The following is a 19,095-nucleotide window of genomic DNA, read 5'->3' on the forward strand; positions in this document are numbered from 1 at the left end:
GAAGTTATGTGTTATTACTTCTTTCTGTCTCCAAGCCCAAATCCACCCAAGAATCCACTCCAACGTCCAGCCTTAGCCCAGCTACCCTCCTGGCCCGTTTGTCCCTCAGTCCAGCCCTTCTCTTTCCCCACCTGTGTTTTGGGCCTTCTTGTCTATGGAATTAAGCAGACAACGAAAGATGCGGGCCAGACTGGTGACTTCAGCCACCCCTGAGCAAAGAGCCTGCTGCCCGTGCACTTGCAGGAGAGAACTGGCACCATGGAGGGTGAGGAATCGAAACGTCGCTGGCACCAGCACTTCGGCCAAGTGATTGAGCTCAGTGACTGTGTGCTGCTGCAGATGGTAGTCCTGGGTCAGGGAGGCCATCAGGGCGCTAAGCATACTCTGGTAGGTCTGCTTCCCACCGCACCACACCAGGGTACAACGGCCCACTACCGTGGGCGCCATGCCTGTGGTGTCTCCCAACTCCAGCAAGAGAAAAGTGTCCTGGGACCGTGCTATCTGCTGACCGCTGGGCAGGCTTAGCTGAAAGGGGTCACTTAGGAGGCAAGTGACGCTGTCTAGCCAAGCAGCACTGGCGACCCCGTCACATATAATCCAGTGCTGGATGCCTATGGATTTCCATGCCTTTTGCTTTATGAATAGGGTCTCATGAAACAGCTTAGGGAAGATTCCACGGTGCCAGTAGGACCCCTCCAGCCATCCCAGGAACTCCTGGGAACTGAGGGCACTGGGATACAGATGAGTAATTTCCACAGACTGGCATTCCTTGCTGGAGCTGCTCTCCATGGCCAGCTGGTTCTGGATCTTAAATAAGCTGTGCCAACAAGTGGTTTTGCCACTGCCCGCCGGGCCCAGGAGCAAAATGCCTGCAGTCTGGTCCAGTGCCTGGCTCAGCTGCTCCAGGGACCCCAAGATTTCAGGGCTTGGGTACAGGCCTATTTGCCGCAGTTTCTCCACCAGCACTGGTTTCTTCAGTTTGCAGGTCAGAGGCTTTGCCAGCACATTGCTAGCGCCTGGGAAGAGCCCACAGAGCAGTTCCCGGAGTTTGTGCAGGCGGGCCCCATCGACAGCATTGAATAGGGGTGAGTCTACGAGGGCATGCAGCAGGGCAGCCTCCTCAATGGCAGCTATGCTCTGAAAATGCTGGGGTGCAGGGTCCTCCATGGTCCTAGACAGGGATTGCATCATGTTTTCTAGCACCCGTCTGAGAAGGGGTAGGCGGCAGGGCAGGGGCCCTGAAATCAGTTCACATTCCATGGAGAAGAATTTGGACAGGCGGGTGGCCATGCGGGAGGCATCGCGTATCCCTGCTCCCAGCAGAGTCATCTCTATCACCCAGTGCAGGTCAGGCAGCTTTAGGGACATGGGCCGGAGCAGATGGTGCAGGTTGGCCGGCACAGTGGTGCTGTGGGTACACAGGGTCATGAAGCAGCCATAGCCCAGGCGAATGGACACGTCATGTTTCTCAAAGATGCCACGGCCAAGGACCTGGGAGCAGGTGGGGTCGATGATACTGGGGTTTTGGGAGATCTTTTGGGACAGTGGAGTATAGAGGTGGCACAGTTGACTAAGGCGCTGGCCCAGAGCAGAGAGTAAGCCAAGGGGCAGCCGCTGAGCTGCTTTCAACAGGAGCCACGCACCACTCTGCAGGGCGCCATTCAGGTACTTGCTCAGGCTCTGCGCCTCCATCTGAGGCAAGCAGGGTATTACCACCAGGAGGCGGCCCAAGGCCTGTGCAAGGTTCTTTACAATGCTTGTCTTGCCAATGCCGCTTGGGCCCAACAGAGTCCCACAGGCCGCCTCTTCCAGGGCCAGTAACAGGACCAGGGCAGGCTGCTCAGGCAGCAGCCTGGGTAGAGACTCCAGCCTGGGACCCAGGTACTCGTAATTGTACAGGAAAGCCCGGCCCAGCACCTCTATCCAGCACACAGGTGGCGACAGAGAGGCCTTTGTAGATGCAACAGTCTTGAGACTCTGCAGTGGACTCGGAGGGGTGGTCTGAGGGTAACCTAGGCGGTACTTGAGTTGGCGGGCCCAGTGGAAGTCCTTTACATTGCTGACATGGTGCTGCTGGAGCAACTGTGCTATGTCCCGATGGCTAACAGCCGTGACCAACAGGGCACTGAGTAGGCTGATTTGGCGGTTAGAGAGATTGGATTGCCTCCCTTGGGAAGCCCTCTGGGTCCGCAAAAAATATATCAGTAACTCAAGCTTCTGCACATTCCAGGGGACCATATCCTGTGTCCTCCCCTTAAGCAGATCCTCCTCCATCTCTGCCCACCATAACACATCCTCTGCCACCTGCACACACTGCCACGGAAAAGTCTGCATTAAATCCAGACAATGGTGGACATACTGTTGCGGGTGCACCTGGTTCTGGGACACTTGCTGGAAGACCTCCCTAAGGGATGGACTCAGAGCGAGACGGGAAGCCACACAGTCCTGGAGCATATGCACGAGTGTCAAACGCAGGCCCTTCTCAAGAGATGCCAGCCAGGTGGGGATGTCCCTATGCAGAAGCAGGGGCTCCTGCAGTTGCATCACCTCCCCGCCTGCGCCTCCCACGGCAAAGGCCTCCTCCTGGGTCTGTGTGTTTAAGTTCACCTGCAAGGAGGACTCCAACATCTGGCTCTTCTCTTTGCTTAAGACAGGCCTGAAGCTCACGACACGCACATGAGGAAAGCAGCGCTGGACCCACTGCTGGACCTCAGGTAACTCCAGTGGGCTAGAGAGCAGGGCCACTAATTCACTGTCACTGAGGAAGAAGAGGCGGGGGAACTGGGCACACAGTCCATAGAGTACACTCTCCAGAGCCACGATGATGCCCTCTAGCTCCACTGAGCCTTTTTGCAGCATCTGTTGTAGCCGTTGGCCTTGGAAGGCCGGGTCCCGGTGGGCAGTGGGCTTTATAAGTGACATAACCTGAGGGTCAGCTATAGATATCTGCATTAGGGTCCGATACTGATGATCCAGTGCCTGGAAGCGAGAGTTCTATGGAGAAAAGAAGGTTGAAGGAGAGAGTGGTGATGAAATGGCAGCTTTCTGCTTCCATTCCAAGCCCTTGTTCACCCTGCCTTGCCCCTCTTTCCCTACCAGGTCAGAAGAAGGAAGTGAGATCTTCATTTCATGTAGAACTTTATTCAGGAAAATCCACTTCTGCTGGAAAATCACCCACACCTCCAACAGGGTGCCTGTGTGAGCAGTTGGCGATACAATGGGGTTCACTAGGCTTTGGGTGCCTGTGTGGATTTCCAGGCTGCTCCTGAACTCTGGGGGCCACCCTACCAACCCAGCCAAAACTCTCTGCTCAGCAGAACTCAGGGACACTGCTCAGAGGACAGAAACATCACTGAATAAAAACCAGGTTACCTCAGTCCAAGAAGTGGTCCTGAAAGAAGCCTTCGCTCTGTCAGATTCCTTCCCTCTCATTCTCTGAGCCATCCTGCCTCACATCCCACCCACCACACCCACTCAAGGTCTGCACTCACCCAGCCCTTTCAAGTTGGCCAGCCACTCCAAAGCTGCGATGTGTAAGTCCCCTGACTTATGGGTGGTCAAGATCTTGAACAATATCGGAAGACACTCCTGGATTGAATCCTGCAGGCTGCTATAATCTAAAGACAAAGAGTGGATTCTGGCTGAGTGGAGCTAAGTTGGTAGTCAATTGGAGCAATAGCAGGAGTGACTAATACCCCAGACACATTGAATGAAAGTCACAAATCTCAAGTTATCCCCTAGCTAAAAGATCTAAATCTTTTTTTCTTCTGTTAGCTGAAGTATATGTTCACGGAGAATCAGTGTGCTTGTAAGTCTGCTTCATATGCAAGCTATATTTACAGTTGCAGGATTTTAGTTTGTTATGTTAATCACTGAAATATAGGTGGGAAAGTGTCCTGAAGATTTCAGAAAAGAAGATTTTATTAAAAAAAACCATAGACATCAGGGATATAGAGCTCTGAGGCAGAGCAAGGCTTTGTATGTATGAGGCCCCAGATTTGATCTTTGGCAACAAACCAAACAGTGACAACAAGAACAAAACACAAAAAAAAAACCCTAGGCATATGCAAGTCGTTTTAAAATTTTTTCTGCCACACCTGAAATTGCTCAGGGCTTACTTCTGGCTCAGCACTGAGGGATCACACCTGTATGTGCTAAGGAAGACCATATGTGGTGCTAGGATTCAAGCCCAGGTCAGCCACATGCAAGTGCCCAACTGGTTGTACCATGTCTCTTACCCCCAGCAAGTCCCCAGCAAGTCAGTTCTTAAAATTACAAAATTATGATAAAAATTAAAAACTTAGAGGAGATAGGTAAGTTTGTTGAGGGAACAAAAAGGAATGAATGAATGAATGAAAAGACCAAAGATCAGACAGCAGATTGCATTCTAGAAAAGATAGCACTAAAAGGTAAAAGGTAAAGAGATGTGGCCTTGAGGAATATCTTAGTACACCCTGAAAAAAAGAGAACTTTTGCTGAAGTGGTGAGGCATTGGGAATAAAGACCAAACACCCCCTCCTCCACCTCCAAGAAAAGTAAGACTTTATGAAAGCTATGTGGAAGATGGTGTTTTAGGACAGACTGATGTCTCAGGCAGATGCCATCTGGGAAGGAATGATTTCTGACTGGAGAAGTCAGATCTAGCGGGGCTCGGTAGATATGTTGGATGACTATGCCGCCCCCTACCCTGCCTCCAAGGACTTTCATTGGGTCACAAGGGCCCTGTCTCACCTGAAAGGATGAAGGTACCACTATCCACGTCCACTGGTTCCCATTGGGTGTTTTGGGCCATTTGCTTTCTGTTGCGCTCACTAACTGGGGGTTCATACGGTACATGGAGGATGAAATTCTGTATTCTAAGTTGGTGTGCATCCCAGGAGTACTGCAGCTGCTGGAGAGTCTCTTTGGTCACCTTTCGTTGATTTTCAGCCAGCCAGATCTAAAACAATTGGGTATCAGGAACCTGGACTAGGTAATGCGTCAGGGGTAACCCTGGAACTAGATGGGACTCAAAGGTAGGTAGGAAGTCTCAGAGATGAAGAGAATGGGGACCACTAGGCTTTAAAATCAGAATGTTAATGGCACATTCAGACCCAGGGCTGCTGCCTTGGAAACCACTCTTTTGCAAGGCTCCAGATGAACAGACAATAACACAGATTTTGTTCTTTGGAGATAAGGTAAGTGCTAGGGTATAGATGCCATCTTATGGATCAACAACTTTGGACCTGCCACCTACTTTCTTTTCCTAGGGTACATACTCTCAGTCAGTATCTGGAAACACCTATGAGACACTCATCTTAAAGCACAACACAAGGCCAAGAACCCAGAACCATCCAAAAGGCCATAAGAAGACTGTTCATAACTTCCGCACAGGCCAATATTTTTAACCCTCAAACTAAATCAATCACCTACATGCCAATTTCAACTGATCTTTTATCTTGAGGAACTTCTGTGTTTTAAAAGACTCTATTAGGTGCCTGGGTTCTAGGCTAGGCCCACCTCCCTCCCTCCTGTGGGCCTTACCTGATTGATTCGATCTGAAAACTCCAGCAGTGGACGAGAGAGCAGTTGGCCCAGTGTTAGAAGTTCTAAATTGCTGATACCACCCAAATCTAAGGCTGAAAATATAAGGGCAACAAATCAGAGCAATATCTGGTATTTGGAAGAGCCCAGTTCAGTCCAACCCAGCCCAGAGCAGAGGCCAGATGGCAGGTAGCTTTCAAAGCCCAACTTAGAACAAAAAGCCCTGAACATAAAAGTCTAGAGAACAACTAAAGCCCAGAATTAAATCTCCTTCCCAGGTAAGTATAGAGGTCGCATGGAGAAGTGAGAGGCTAGGAATGTTCATCTCCATGGGGAGAAGGCAGAAAACAACCCAGAGAGAACTGGAGTTTGCAATTACAGCAGTGGAGAACTTGTTGTTACATTATTCTAAGCCCTCTACCCTTTTGTGCCCAAACATACCTCGAAGGAAGGCTTGGTAGTTGAGGCTACGTGGAGAAAGGCTTGCCAGCTTGGTTAGCAAAGGCAGGTAGCTATTAAACTTCTCCAGCAAGCGCATGCAACACTGCAGAACTGGGCTGTGTAGCCCCTGATTTGTACTCATCTGCGCTGCCTCTGTTAGCCAGCCTTCTATTTTATCCTTGGCCGCAGCCAGGCTAAACTGTGGGGAGAAAGTTCACCGTCAGTTGGAGAACTTTCCACACCCCACCCTTGCAGACTCCACACTCCCAGGCAGGAAATCCAAGAAAACTTTCTGTACCTTGGCGAAAGCCATGCATTTCCAATCACTGATGTTTTCACAGACAATTCTATACAGGTGCCAGATTTGTTGCTGTTGTACAATAGGACGGGTCCCACAAGCCGGCATGGACAAAGGACTCTCATCCCCTGTGGAATAGGATTGGCTAAGACCTAAGATAATCGTGAAGTCAGATGGAACAGGAAGGGCAGTGGTCAATCAATACCCACTGACAGAAGGGAGGACTCAGAAATTGCAATGGTGGGAAGGGAGTCTAAAACTTTCAGTACAAGAATGAAGAAAGTACAAGTTATTCCAAAGAAAGAATATTGGTGGTGCTGGGTAGAGGCATGGGGGAATGTGATGGCAGGTCAAGAGAGAAGTTCCTTTTCTATCAGTCACCATCTTACTCCATTTTGGCCACCAGATTCCATCACTGCTCAATACTTCAGCTGTGCTTCTTTCTGCTGAGGGCTCTGGCACCAAGATGTGATTTTTAAAAAAATGTTAGGGGGGCTGGTGTGATAGTAGAGGAGGTAAGGTCCTCGCTTTGCATGCAGTCGACCTGGGTTCAATCCTTGGTATCACACAGGCATTCTGTATGGTCCCCTGAGCACCACCAGGCATGATCCCTGAGCACAGAGAGAGAAGTAACCCCCACACATCACCAAGTATGGCCCCAAAACAAAACAAAATGAAACTGGGAGCCTTGAGAGATAGCACAGGGTGGAACTGGGCTCCATCCCTGGCACCCACATATGACTGCATCCCACCAGGAGTGATCCCTGAGCACAGAGCCAGGAGTAAGCCCTGAGAACAGCCAGGGGTGGTCCCAACCTTACCTCTCTCAAAAAAAAAAATCCAAAGATGGTGGAACTGGAGAAATAGTGCAAAGGTTAAGGCATTTGCCTAGCATGTGGCTGCAACCTCGACTCTGGTTTAAATCTTACATCATATATGGTCCACTACCAGGAGCACTACCAGGTCACTGTCACTGTCCTCCTGTTGTTCATCGATTTACTCATGTGGGTCCAGTAACATTGTGAGACTTGTTACTGTGTTTGGCATATTGAATACGTCACGAGGAGCTTGCCAGGCTTTGCCTTGTGGGCAAGATACTCTCGGTAGCTTGCCAGCCTCTCCGAGAGAGGCAGAGGAATCGAAGGGGTAGAAATCAAACTCGGGTCAGGCCAGTTGGCCGCGTGCAAGGCAAATGCCCTACCCGCTGTGCTAGCACTGCCAGGTATGGCCCCTAAACACAAAGCAAGTGTGGTCCATGAGCACCACCGGATGTACAAGAAAAACAAAGCAAAAAGAAGGCAGTATGGGACCAGAGAGATAGTATAGAAAGGAAAGCCGATGCAACTGCAAACTTGGTTCAAATCCCTGTTACCACAAATGGTCTCTGAGCACTATCAGGGTTCACTCCTGAGCATAAGACCCAAAATAGTTCCTGAACACTGCCAAGTATGACTCACCTCCCCATTGCTGCAAATAATGACAGTAAACAAAACCAGTAAATGTAAACAGTTGTTAGTTGTTAACCGGTTGTAAAACAAAGCAAACATCAAAAGTAAAACCAAAGATACATAATAGGAAATTTAAAAAGTAGTATTGGTAATGTGAATCTAAAACACTAAATTATTTTTTTAAAAAAACTGGGAACTAGATGAGGGGAAAGGGATGAGAGAGGGAATAAAAATAATCGTGTTTCCAGTGTCCAAAATCACAAGACTGAGCTAAACCCTTTGCTCTGCTTTTTCACAAACACCCTTTTTTCCCCAGCAGGAGACGCAAAGTCTGTGACATCTGTGGGCCATTAGCATCTGGATAATGTCTCCCAACACTAGACGAATGAGTCTGTATAGTCCCAGAATGTCCTCTGTCTTACATTTGAACAATAGCATGGAGTTGGGGATGCCCACAGACAGGGAGATGTTACGAGTTGGTAGTTAGTCAAGAGGCAGCTCAGAATCAAGGGACCAACAGAAGTAACTTCATCTGAGAAAAAAGTGAGTCTAAAAAAATCAGTCCATATGAAGGGAACCAGCCTATTTGCACCAACGTGTAGAATAGCTGAGTGGGGCCAGAGTGATAGTACAGTGGGGAGGGCATTTGCCTTGCACGCGGCCAACCCGGGTTCAATCCTCAGCATCCCATACGATCCCCTGGGCCCTGCCAGGAGTAACCCCTGAGTACAGAGCCAGGAGTAACCTTTGAGCATCCATCCCCCCCCCAAATAAAGAATAGTTGAATGGTAGCTCTAGTCTAATCTTTCCTCCTATGGGTAAGAAAAGCCCTTACCAGCTGCCTCTTCACTCCATATCTGTTCAACACAGTAGCATCAAGACTTGTTTTAATCTGGGCACTGATGAAGTAGGTGGAACTATGCAAAGGCTAAGTACATACATTCAGGACAATTTAAAACATTCCTGCACAGGTTTTAGCCCTCTGGCGCCCTTATATTCTAAGGAGCATTCACCTATTTGTCTTTCCAATCAGACCATAAGCCCTCTGTATCTGCACACACCTCGTGTATGCAATGTATGATAATGATATTGCCCTGAAATGATCATTTATAGAAAAGATAATTGTCATTTTAGCAGATTATTCATAACAAGCAATGCAGAATAAATTATTTAGGTCCTGCTCTGGGGACAGGCTTTGGGCGGTGGGGTGGAAACATTTGAAATAAGGTGGTGGAATTGTGTAATGGTGGCGGCATTGGTGTTGGAATATTAAGTGTAATAAATTATTGTGAACAACTTTGTAAAAATAAAATTAAACTTTAAAAAAATTCAAAATAAAATAGAAGAGAGCAGTGAAAGTTTGTGATCCCCAAGATTGGCCCAGGGCCACCTGGGTTACAAGCTTTTGCATCCCAGCCAATACTTCAGTTGGGGGATTATCACAGGGGGGTGTGGAGGGGACAAAGACCCTCAGTACCGGTGATGGCGACATAGGCTTGGTGCAGTTCAGTGAGGTGGCTGGCTGTGTTCTGGTACTGAAGCTCCATGGTGATGAGCTGTTGCTCAGTACCCCTCAGATCTTGCAGAGGGTCCATGAAGGGATCAGAGAGGGCCTTCTGGATTATGCATTCCAGCTCTGCCAATGCTGCGGCCATCCGCTGTTGCAGTTTGGGAACAATGGCGTGGCGATGGCTGAGCAGGAGCTCTGAGGTCTGGCTTTTCTCAAACTGAAATGCCTCCCACATATCCAGCAGCTGCAAGGCAAGCAGAGGACAATCAAGCAGGTGTGACGGTCCGCAAGGGTTCAGGGAGGGATAGGTGACACCGCAAATTTCTTTCTCACCAAGATGTCCAGTGCCTCGGTCTCAGCATTGTAAAAGTTAAAGTGGTTGCGGATGAGTTCGTGAAGTGACCGTATATATTCCATTCGCTCCTCCAGTTCCGAGTAATGCTCACTGGCTTCATTAAGCTGCAGGGGCTACAGCATGAGACCAGCACCCCCACAACCCTGCGTACCTCTTTGAGCCCACCCTAGAGAGGCACTCCCATTCCCTGGACACTCTAAAGCCATTCGGATCACTTCTAAGAAACTAAACATAAGTTTGGATTAGATCCCCAGCCAATCCAGGTTTCTCTGGGAACAGTTCCCATTCAATCGTGACCATGACAGGTCCCTGTCTGATTGTCACTGATAACATCTATCTCATCACACCAGGGCTGCCTCCAGTCATCAAGAGAACAGAGAACCACATGAAAGGGTGAGAGTATTGAGGGCAGATATGATTGTGGACACATGTTAAGGATATACAACCCCACTGGGGGCTCAGCAGAGACCTGAGTGTGCAGCATCTGATAGAGAAGGGTCCTGGGTAAGTCGGTTTGGAATACTGGGGAGAGCCCACCTTCTGAGAGCAGCGTGCAATGTTGTAAATGTCGTCACTGATGTTTTGGAAGGTCTCCATGTATCTTGTGAGTTCTCTCATGAGTTGCTTGCTGCGAGTTTTGCACTCATTCTGCACCTGTTGAAGAATGTCTTTCCAGATGCTCTTAATCTTGGATTCTATAGACGAGAGAACATTAGATTTTAGGGAGTGCACAAATAAAGAGTGCTGCTCAGAGAGGGAATGGGGGGAAGCTGAGCAGGGAGTTCATTTCCTCACTCACTCCACCCTTGCTGCTCTTATGCTTTGAGTTTAGTCAGCTGCTATACATTTGGGGATTGTGCCGAGTTCTAGAACAAGAGTTGAGACAGAGGGCCTGGAGTGATAGCACAGAGGGTAGGGCGTTTGCCTTGCATGCGGTCGACCCAGGTTTGATTCCCAGCATCCCGTATGGTCCCCTGAGCACCACCAGGAGTAATTTCTGAGTGCATGAGCCTTGTGCAACGCCGGGTGTGATCCCCCCCCCCCCACAAAAAAAACAGAATTGAGACAGAAAGTTCACAAAGGGATGACAAAGATAGAGACAAACATGTATAACCACAAACGAGTGTGATAAGTGCTCTGCAGTTAGGCCTAATGAAGGAAGACATGGCCCAAGGAGGCTAAGAAAATCTCCACAAAAGGCATTGGAATTGAGTGTGTTCCAAGGGACAAAAGCAAGCCACATAGAAGCAGTAGCATGTACAAAGGCTTGAGAATGAAATGTTGATGAGTAGCACAATGTCCTATCACAGATGAGAGTTTTTTGTTGGAACAGTCTCACCTCCTTTCTCTGGCACCAAACATACCTATGAGTATGTCATAAATTTTTGGTTTTGAAGATTAATGGGAAGAAAGTTTCAGGTAAATGTGGAGCTAAAAGAAAACTCTCAGAAGTTGCATTTGGCAGTACAAATAATATCACTGTCTCTGAGGGAAAAGATAATAACACAATAATTTATCAAAATTAAGATACCGATGAATGTAGGGTTACTACCATTAAAGGAAAAACATGATGGCATCTAAAGCGTGATATGATATCCATCATTGTCACTGTCACTGTCCTCCTGTTCTTCATTGATTTGTTCAAGTGGGAACTAGTAATGTCTCCATTGTGAGACTTGTTACTGTTTTTGGCATATCGAATACATCACGGTTAGCTTGCCAGGCATTGTGGTGCGAGCACGATACTCTTAGTAGCTTGTCTGGCTCTCCGAGAGGGGCGGAGGAATCAAACTGGGGTCAGCCCAGGTCAGCTGCGTGCAAGGCAAGCACCCTATGTGCTGTGCTAGCACTCCAACCTTTAGAAATATGGTGTATAGTTGGTTTTTTTTTTTTTTTGCTTTTTTTGGGTCACACCCAGAAATGCTCAGGGGTTACTCCTGGCTTTGCACTCAGGTATCACTCCTGGAGGTGCTCAGGGGACCAAATGGAATGCCAGGAATCGAACTCGGGTTGGCCGCGTGCAAGACAAATGTTCTACCCGCTATGCTATCTCTCCAGACCCATGTTGTATAGTATTCTATGGATTATAATAGGTAACATTATTATGTCAGACAGATGAATCAGAAACTTTGCCTTCATCAACCCACTTTGATGTGAGTACTATTACTTTCTGTTTTATAGATAAGCAAACGGAGGCTCAGAGAGGCTAATAATTTTATCAGTATCACATAGTGGCAGAGAAAGATTCAAATTTGGGAAGCTGAATTCCACTCTCATATTTTATGTTTGAGGACTATAAAGTAAATTTATTTAAGTGTCTTATAAGGTCTCTGCAACCAAAAAGTAGGATAATGAATCAGGGGGTAAAGTTATTGAGAGAAAGTAATTGAGATATAGAAAAGATGGCACTTTTGCAGCAGAACCAGGGCCGAAAAAATAGTAGATAGGGCACTTGCTTTGCATGTGGCTGACCTGGGTTCAATTCCTAGCATCCTATATAGTCCCTGAGCTGCTTGCCAGGAGTAATTTTTGAGCGCAGAGCCAGGAGTTACTCCTGAGCATTGCCAAGTATACCCCCTTCCCCCAAAAAATTACCGAGGAAACCTATCAAGGTTAAACAGAATACAAAGATATGAACTCTTCCTTTTTCAGACTTTCTCCTCAGCCTATGCCAGAAGCTAGGCCACTACAGTGGTGTCAAGCATCATGTCAGAGATGAAGGCCCAGAGGAGCTCTACAGCGACACTGTGTGGCATAAAGGAGCAATGGATTTATGAAGCACCAAGGCTCCTTGGGGTGGGATTTTGGAGATGGGTGGGAAAACAGATTTGAGAGAAATTTAGGGGGAAGAATAAAAAGAACTTGGCATTTGCTTAGATATAGTGAAGTTAGAAAGAGGTACGAGGAAAGAATTAATTCAAAATTATGGTGAGCCCAACTCAGCAGACTGAATTATTATGCTATTCATTGTTAAAGGGAGCCCAGGTAGAAGAAGAAACGACTTGAGGGATAAGATAAATAGTATTAGATCAGAAAAAAGAATGTGGATTATTAGAAGGGTATAAAGTGAGAAAATTCTTTTATTTATATTTTTTACAGTGTGTGGGATTCAATCCAGAGCCTTATACATGTAAGTCAAATGTTCTACAAAGCAAAACAATTAAGTGCCTACTGTATGTCATACACTATGTTAGTATATCTTATTTAATACTCGTTATTACACCACTGTGAGTGACATTATTATGCCCAGGATATATATAAGCAGAATCTCAGTGATCTGAAGTTATATAATTGGTGACTAGCAGAGCCAAGATTCTGAACCCTATAGCTTTTTTCTTACCATGTGTTGCTCTTGAAGAGATCAGTTGATCCTGGACTAACAATCAAGAGCTAACAAATAAAAAAGAACATATATTTTCTGCACAGTTACGAATCACAAGTCTTCCTACAACAGAGTCAGATGAAAACCAAGCAAGCATAAGCCCTTCCTGTTACTGTTTGGACAGCATGAACCTTCTATCCCTTTAGGAGAGAAGTGTGAAGGAGAGATTGGGGCATTTTATGGTTCATAAGTTACTTAATGAGGGCTGTGTGAAGGCTGAACAGACAAGAACTTTCAAGTAAGTTGTTTCAGGTGCCAGCTACAAAGCTGCCTAAATTTATTAAGTAATAATATCCTGTCAAGTTGACAGGTGGGGATGTGGAAATGGAAACAATGGCAGAGGGAAGTTGACACTGGTGGTGGGATTGGTATTGAAATATTATATGCCTAAAACTCAACTACCAATAACTTTGCAAATCACAATTCTTCAATAATTTTTTATAAAGCAGGCATGCAGTATGTTTGGGGGTGGGGGACTAGGAGGCATACAATTTAGTCTCCACAGAAATGTCCACAACTGTTCACTGTCATCCTTGAGGGCTATGTGAGAAAATAGAACAACATCTCTATTACCTAGAAGAATAGATCACTGGTTTCTCATTTTACCAATGCAAGACTTTCCAAGGCCAATTCATAGGTAGAGGCAATTGGCTACTAAACAATATAATGTGAAATATCCTTCTTAAGGTAAAGAAGAAAAGATGAACAAAATCAGGTCATAAAATGTCTCAGAGATCTAAGGAAACCAGCAACTAGGCCTGGACCTAATAAGAGTAGTTTATGGCAAGAACCAAGTGCGCTGAGGAGGAAATAACAGAAAGGGCTGAGATCTCACTTTTTGTGTGGTTGTGCTGGGAAGACACCACCTTGTAGTGGTGTAATTATACAGACAATCATAGGAAAGTAGAATGACTGTTATTGTGGCAGAAAGAGGGCCAAATCTGTTATTACCCAGTTCCAAATACATCCCAAATAGCAGAAAATACAAAATATAGTAGATAGTTGATAGCTTATAGACCCTGGTTCCGGGGACCAGGAGGAAGAGAGCCTACAATCAGAGTCCTCAAGTCCAGTGAATGATAAAGAGTTCACAAACATCCCATGAATCTCCAATGCCAGCAGGAGCCAATGCAGGGCCAAGTCAGCAAAGGTTCTCTGGGATCCGTGGAGTTTTAGGATGCTCTAAACCTCATCAAGGGTCGATTGATGCTAGCAAAGAAGAGGATATAGCCCAGAATACTTATCTAATGTCATATTGGGGTGGGGGGAGGAGCAGAGTATACTTGGTAATAAAATCAAGCAATGACTGGAATAAAAATTTTGAATCAGAGTCACCACCTTGTAAATGACCCAGCTTCACAAGTTTGCAATTAATCTTGGAAGAAATGCCAAGCAGATGAAACTCACTGATTCACCAGTCTTCTGGCTGAAAGCTCTGGGACCCTACCCTGCTAGAGACCGGGAAGCTACATCCACACCCCACAGTTGCCACCACACAAATGGCCCAGCTTCACTGCTTTACAACTGTTCCCAGAAGAGATATCAAAATTGACAAAAATTTCCAGGCACAGCAGTCTTCTGGTGGAAGACTTGAAAACTCTGGTGCCTTCTTATAGTGGGAGCAAGCAGTCTCCCTCCACCTCCCCACACTGCCAGAATCCACACCTACACTCCACAGCCACAGCCATGTAAATGGCCCAGCTTTACAGATTCATGACTACTCTCGAAAGAGATGCTGAGCTGATGAAAGTCACAGGTACACTGGTCTTTGGGCTGAAAACTCTGGGGCCTCCTCGGAAGGGAGCTGGCCAATAATCATTCCAGTTCTACAGATCCTCGAGCTCCTGAAGCCCAAAGCCACAGAGTGGCTGCACAACACCTTGAAATTCCACAGTACTGACAACCCAGTAGGAGCACAGCAAATTAGATGAGAAAGCAACATTGAAGCCAATAAGCAACTAAGATCAATAAGCAAAAACATTAAGACAGAAGAGTCAAAAACAAAAAAAGCAAAAAACAGCTCAGTAAATTCCCATTAACTTTAATAACCCTACTGTGAGATATAATTTCAGAAATTTTTGTTTAAGAAGCTAATTTTTTGAAAATTCACTTACCATTTTATTGTAACAAGCAATAAAAAAATAAATTATTTTGTGCTTCCAAAGGGAGCAAGTTGGTGAGGGGTGGGAGGGAACTGCGGATAATGGTGGAGGAAAGGTCACATTGGTGGAGGGGTTGGTGTTGGAACATTCAATGCCCAAAACAACAGTATTATGAACAACTTTGTAAACCAGAGTGTTTAAATAAAGTTTAAAAGAAGAATTTTGAATCAAACATTTCAGAGAGACCAAATCAGAGCAAAAGTGTTTGCTTTAATTAAAAGTGCTCTCCCAATCTTTACAGCACACAGCCACAGAGAAGAAAGGCCGCGCGGGGGCCTCCACAGCTACCGAGAATGCTCCCGGTCCCAAAGAGAGCCGAGATCACCAGGAAGTTCCAGATGGGGTAGGTGCCACATCCTGCCTCCTCCAGAGGGAACCCCGGTGACCATGAGCCTGTACAAGCATAGCTCGCTTATGCAGGAACCAGGACTCTTACTCCAAACCGCACGACGTCTTCTTATATATAAAGTGGTCAATGGAAAGTAAATTCTCAACATTTTTCCCTGAAAATCAGGCCTAACTCTTTTACAAACCACAACACCGAATAGGAAAGAGAGAACAAAAGGGAATGCTCTGCCACAGAGGCAGGGTGGGATGGGGATGGAATGGGGGGTGGGAGGGTTACTGGGATCCGTGGTGATGGGAAATGGTTACTGGTGGAGGGATGGGTATTCAAAACAAATAAATAAATTTAATTAAATAAATAAATAAAAGTGCTCTCCCAGTGAATTCAGCAAAGTTTTCAAAGAAGAAATAATATCATCCCTTCCCCAAAAATGGGGATAGGGACAAGAGGAATAATCCTGAACACATTTTTATGTGGGCTCATTTTGGGGAAAGACAGTTATGGAAAATGGGGACACTTTATGACAATCATTTCTTTTCCTTTTTTTTTTTTTTTTTTTTGCTTTTTGAGTCACACCCGGCTACACACAGGATTATTCTTTTTCTTTACATTTTTTTCTTTTTATTAGTGAAACACCATGAAGTACAGTTGTAGATTTACAGTTTTTTGTGCTTGGGTTTCAATTATACAATGATGAAATACCCATCCCTCCATCAGTGCCCATTTTCCACCACCATGGATAATATCCCTCCCACCCCCATCCCCCCATCCCACCCTGCCTCTGTGGCAGGGCATTCCCTTTTGTTCTCTCTCTCCTTTTGGGTGTTGTGGTCTGCAAAAGAGGCACTGAGTGGCAAACATGTTCAGTGCATAGTCTACTTTCAATATGCATCTCCCCTCCTAGGAGGATCCTCCAAACACACTTTATTTGGTGCTCCCTTCTCTATCTGAGCTGCCCTTTCCCCTAGAATGCCCGGCTGGCCTCTAAGCTATGGAGTAATCCTCCTGGTGCTGATCTCAGCTATTCTTGGGTATTAATCTCATATTTTGTTACTTTATATCCCCCAGATGAATGCAATCTTTCTATGTCTATCCCTCTCTTTCTGACTCATTTCACTTAGCATGATACTTTCCATGTTGTACCACTTGCATGTAAATTTTATGACTTCATCTTTTCTAACAGCTACATAATACTCCATTGTGTAGATGTACCAAAGTTTCTTTAACCAGTCATCTGTTCTTGGGCATTCAGGTTTCTTCCAGTTTCTGGCTATTGTAAAGAGTGCTGCAATGAACAAACAAGTGCAGATGTCACTTCAACTATACATTTTTGCCTCTCTGGGATATATTCCCAGGAGTGCTATTGCTGGGTCAAATGGGAGCTCAATTTCTAATTTTTTGAGAATTGTCCATACTGTTTTCCAGAAGGGCTGAACCAGTCGACATTCCCACCAACAGTGAAGGAGTGTCCCTTTCTTGCCACATCCGCGCCAGCATCGGATGCTTTTGTTCTTTTGAATGTGGGCCAGTCTCTGAGGTGTGAGATGGTATCTCATTGTGGTTTTGATCTGCATCTCCTTGATGCTTAATGATGTAGAGCATTTTCTCATGTGCTTTTTTGCCATTCGGATTTCTTCTTTGAGAAAGTTTCTGTTCATTTCATTGCCCCATTTTTGGATGGGGTTGGATGTTTTCTTCATATCCCCTGCTCATGGGTCGGGAGACTTAACATTGTCAAAATGGCAACACTACCGAAAGCATTGTATAAATTCAATGCAATCCCTATAAGGATACCCATGACATTCTTCAAAGAAATGGAGCAAACACTCCTGAAATTTATATGGAACAATAAGCCCCCACGAATAGCTAAAGCAATTCTTGGGAAAAAGAAAATGGGAGGAATCAACCTCCCTAACTTCAAGCTCTACTACAAAGCAGTAATAATTAAAACAGCATGGTACTGGAACAAAGGCAGAGCTGCAGACCAATGGAACAGGGTTGAATACACTGACATCTCCCCTCAATCATATGATCATCTAATCTTTGATAAAGGTGCAAGAAATGTGAAGTGGAGTAAGGAAAGCCTCTTTAACAAATTGTGCTGGCATCACTGGACGGCTACATGCAAAAAAATGGGTTCAAAACTCTGCCTAACACCGTGTACAAAAGTAAGATCAAAATGGATTAAAGACCTCAACATCAGACCAGAAAGCATAAGGTACATTGAAGACAAAGTTGGCAAAACCCTCCATGACATTGAAGCTAATGGTATCTTCAAAGATGCCACGCCACTGGCCGACCAAGTGAAAACAGAGATAGACAAATGGGACTATCTTAAACTAAGAAGCTTCTGCACCTCCAAAGAAACAGTGACCAAAATACAAAGACAGTCTACATAATGGGAAAGTATATTCGCCGAATACACATCTGACAAGGGGTTGATATCAAGGATATACACAGGATTATTCTTAGCTCATGCACTCAGGAATTACTCGTGGCGGTGCTCAGGGGATCATATGGAATGCTGGGAATTGAACCCGGGTCGGCCACATGCAAGGCAAACACCCTACCTGCTGTGTTACCGCTCCAGCCCCTATGACAATCATCTCTTTCATCACAAAGGGAAGAGACTGGAACCTGAGTCTTTGGGAAACTCTGGAGTTTCCTTGAGAAATTTCAGGCCCAACGAGGGCCACACTGATAAGGAAAGCATTAGGAATGTTGGTAAAGCAAGCAGCAACTCACCTAGCTCTGCCTTTATATCATGGCAATTCAACAGCAGCAACTTCCCTTTTGTGATCTTCTGAGAAGGCATTTTGGAGATTCGGATATGCCAAAACTTGAGATGGTCCACCAAGGTCACATAGTTTTTAATAGGACAACCCTTCATAGACGCTAGTTTCCGAGGCCCCCAGTTTTTCAGGAACTTATAAATTCTTATCATCCAGTGATGTTCCCTGCAAAATTCCTGCACCTCACACAGCATGTCCTAGGAGAAAACATAGTGCTTAGAGCAGATGTGGGCAGCTTAGCTGAGAACTAGAGGACACCACCCCACTCATTAAATCTCTATTCTCACCTGCAGGAGGGACTGTTGTATATTCAGTGCTTGCTTTATCTGAGGGTTGTTGTTGAGGTCGTCTTTCAGTTGGTTATAATTAGTAGGCAAATACTGGCCACGAAGCCTGTGCCCACGGACCTCCAGAACATCAGCACTTGTGTGAGTCTTCCAGGGAAACACAAGTCCTACATCCGGTCCACAGAATATACTCACAGTGTCCCTGAGCTGGCTCTGGAACTTGAGCATCAGGAATTCTGTGTTTGTGTTTCCCTCTTCATCTTCTTCTATTGGGACACATACCATAAATGTCCATGAATGCACTCCAGGGCCCCTGCACAATCTCTCCATATCCTGAGCACGCATACACACATTATATACACATACAAGTACATATATATCCCCTTCTCATGAGTATATACATGCAACAATATCACAAACATAGCATAGCAGACTCACCAAAGGAATTTATACTAGTTAGACTTTATACTAGTACAGAGATCAAAATTTATTTAATATGAGAAAAATAATAATTATGGCATAGTAAGTGGATTAAAAATAATTAGAGAAAC

At 45.7% G+C, this 19,095-nt stretch overlaps 1 protein-coding gene across 1 annotated transcript in view; it reads right to left on the minus strand.

Annotated features, from left to right (window-relative positions):
• The window catches only part of DNHD1 (dynein heavy chain domain 1), a 76,427-nt gene that overhangs the window by 19,120 nt on the left and 38,212 nt on the right, over positions 1-19,095 (minus strand). The window contains exons 10-21 of the mRNA XM_056116366.1: positions 18,545-18,810; positions 18,211-18,454; positions 10,113-10,270; positions 9,554-9,679; positions 9,188-9,464; positions 6,263-6,390; positions 5,965-6,163; positions 5,524-5,618; positions 4,732-4,939; positions 3,492-3,617; positions 3,097-3,194; positions 132-2,994 (exon numbers count right to left, since the gene is read on the minus strand). Coding sequence (XP_055972341.1) covers positions 132-2,994; positions 3,097-3,194; positions 3,492-3,617; positions 4,732-4,939; positions 5,524-5,618; positions 5,965-6,163; positions 6,263-6,390; positions 9,188-9,464; positions 9,554-9,679; positions 10,113-10,270; positions 18,211-18,454; positions 18,545-18,810 — 4,788 coding nt within the window. The remainder of the gene's footprint in view (positions 1-131; positions 2,995-3,096; positions 3,195-3,491; positions 3,618-4,731; positions 4,940-5,523; positions 5,619-5,964; positions 6,164-6,262; positions 6,391-9,187; positions 9,465-9,553; positions 9,680-10,112; positions 10,271-18,210; positions 18,455-18,544; positions 18,811-19,095) is intronic.

The sequence above is a fragment of the Sorex fumeus genome, unplaced genomic scaffold (assembly GCF_029834395.1).
Source record: "Sorex fumeus unplaced genomic scaffold, SorFum_2.1 ptg000030l, whole genome shotgun sequence".
Classification (NCBI taxonomy): domain Eukaryota; kingdom Metazoa; phylum Chordata; class Mammalia; order Eulipotyphla; family Soricidae; genus Sorex; species Sorex fumeus.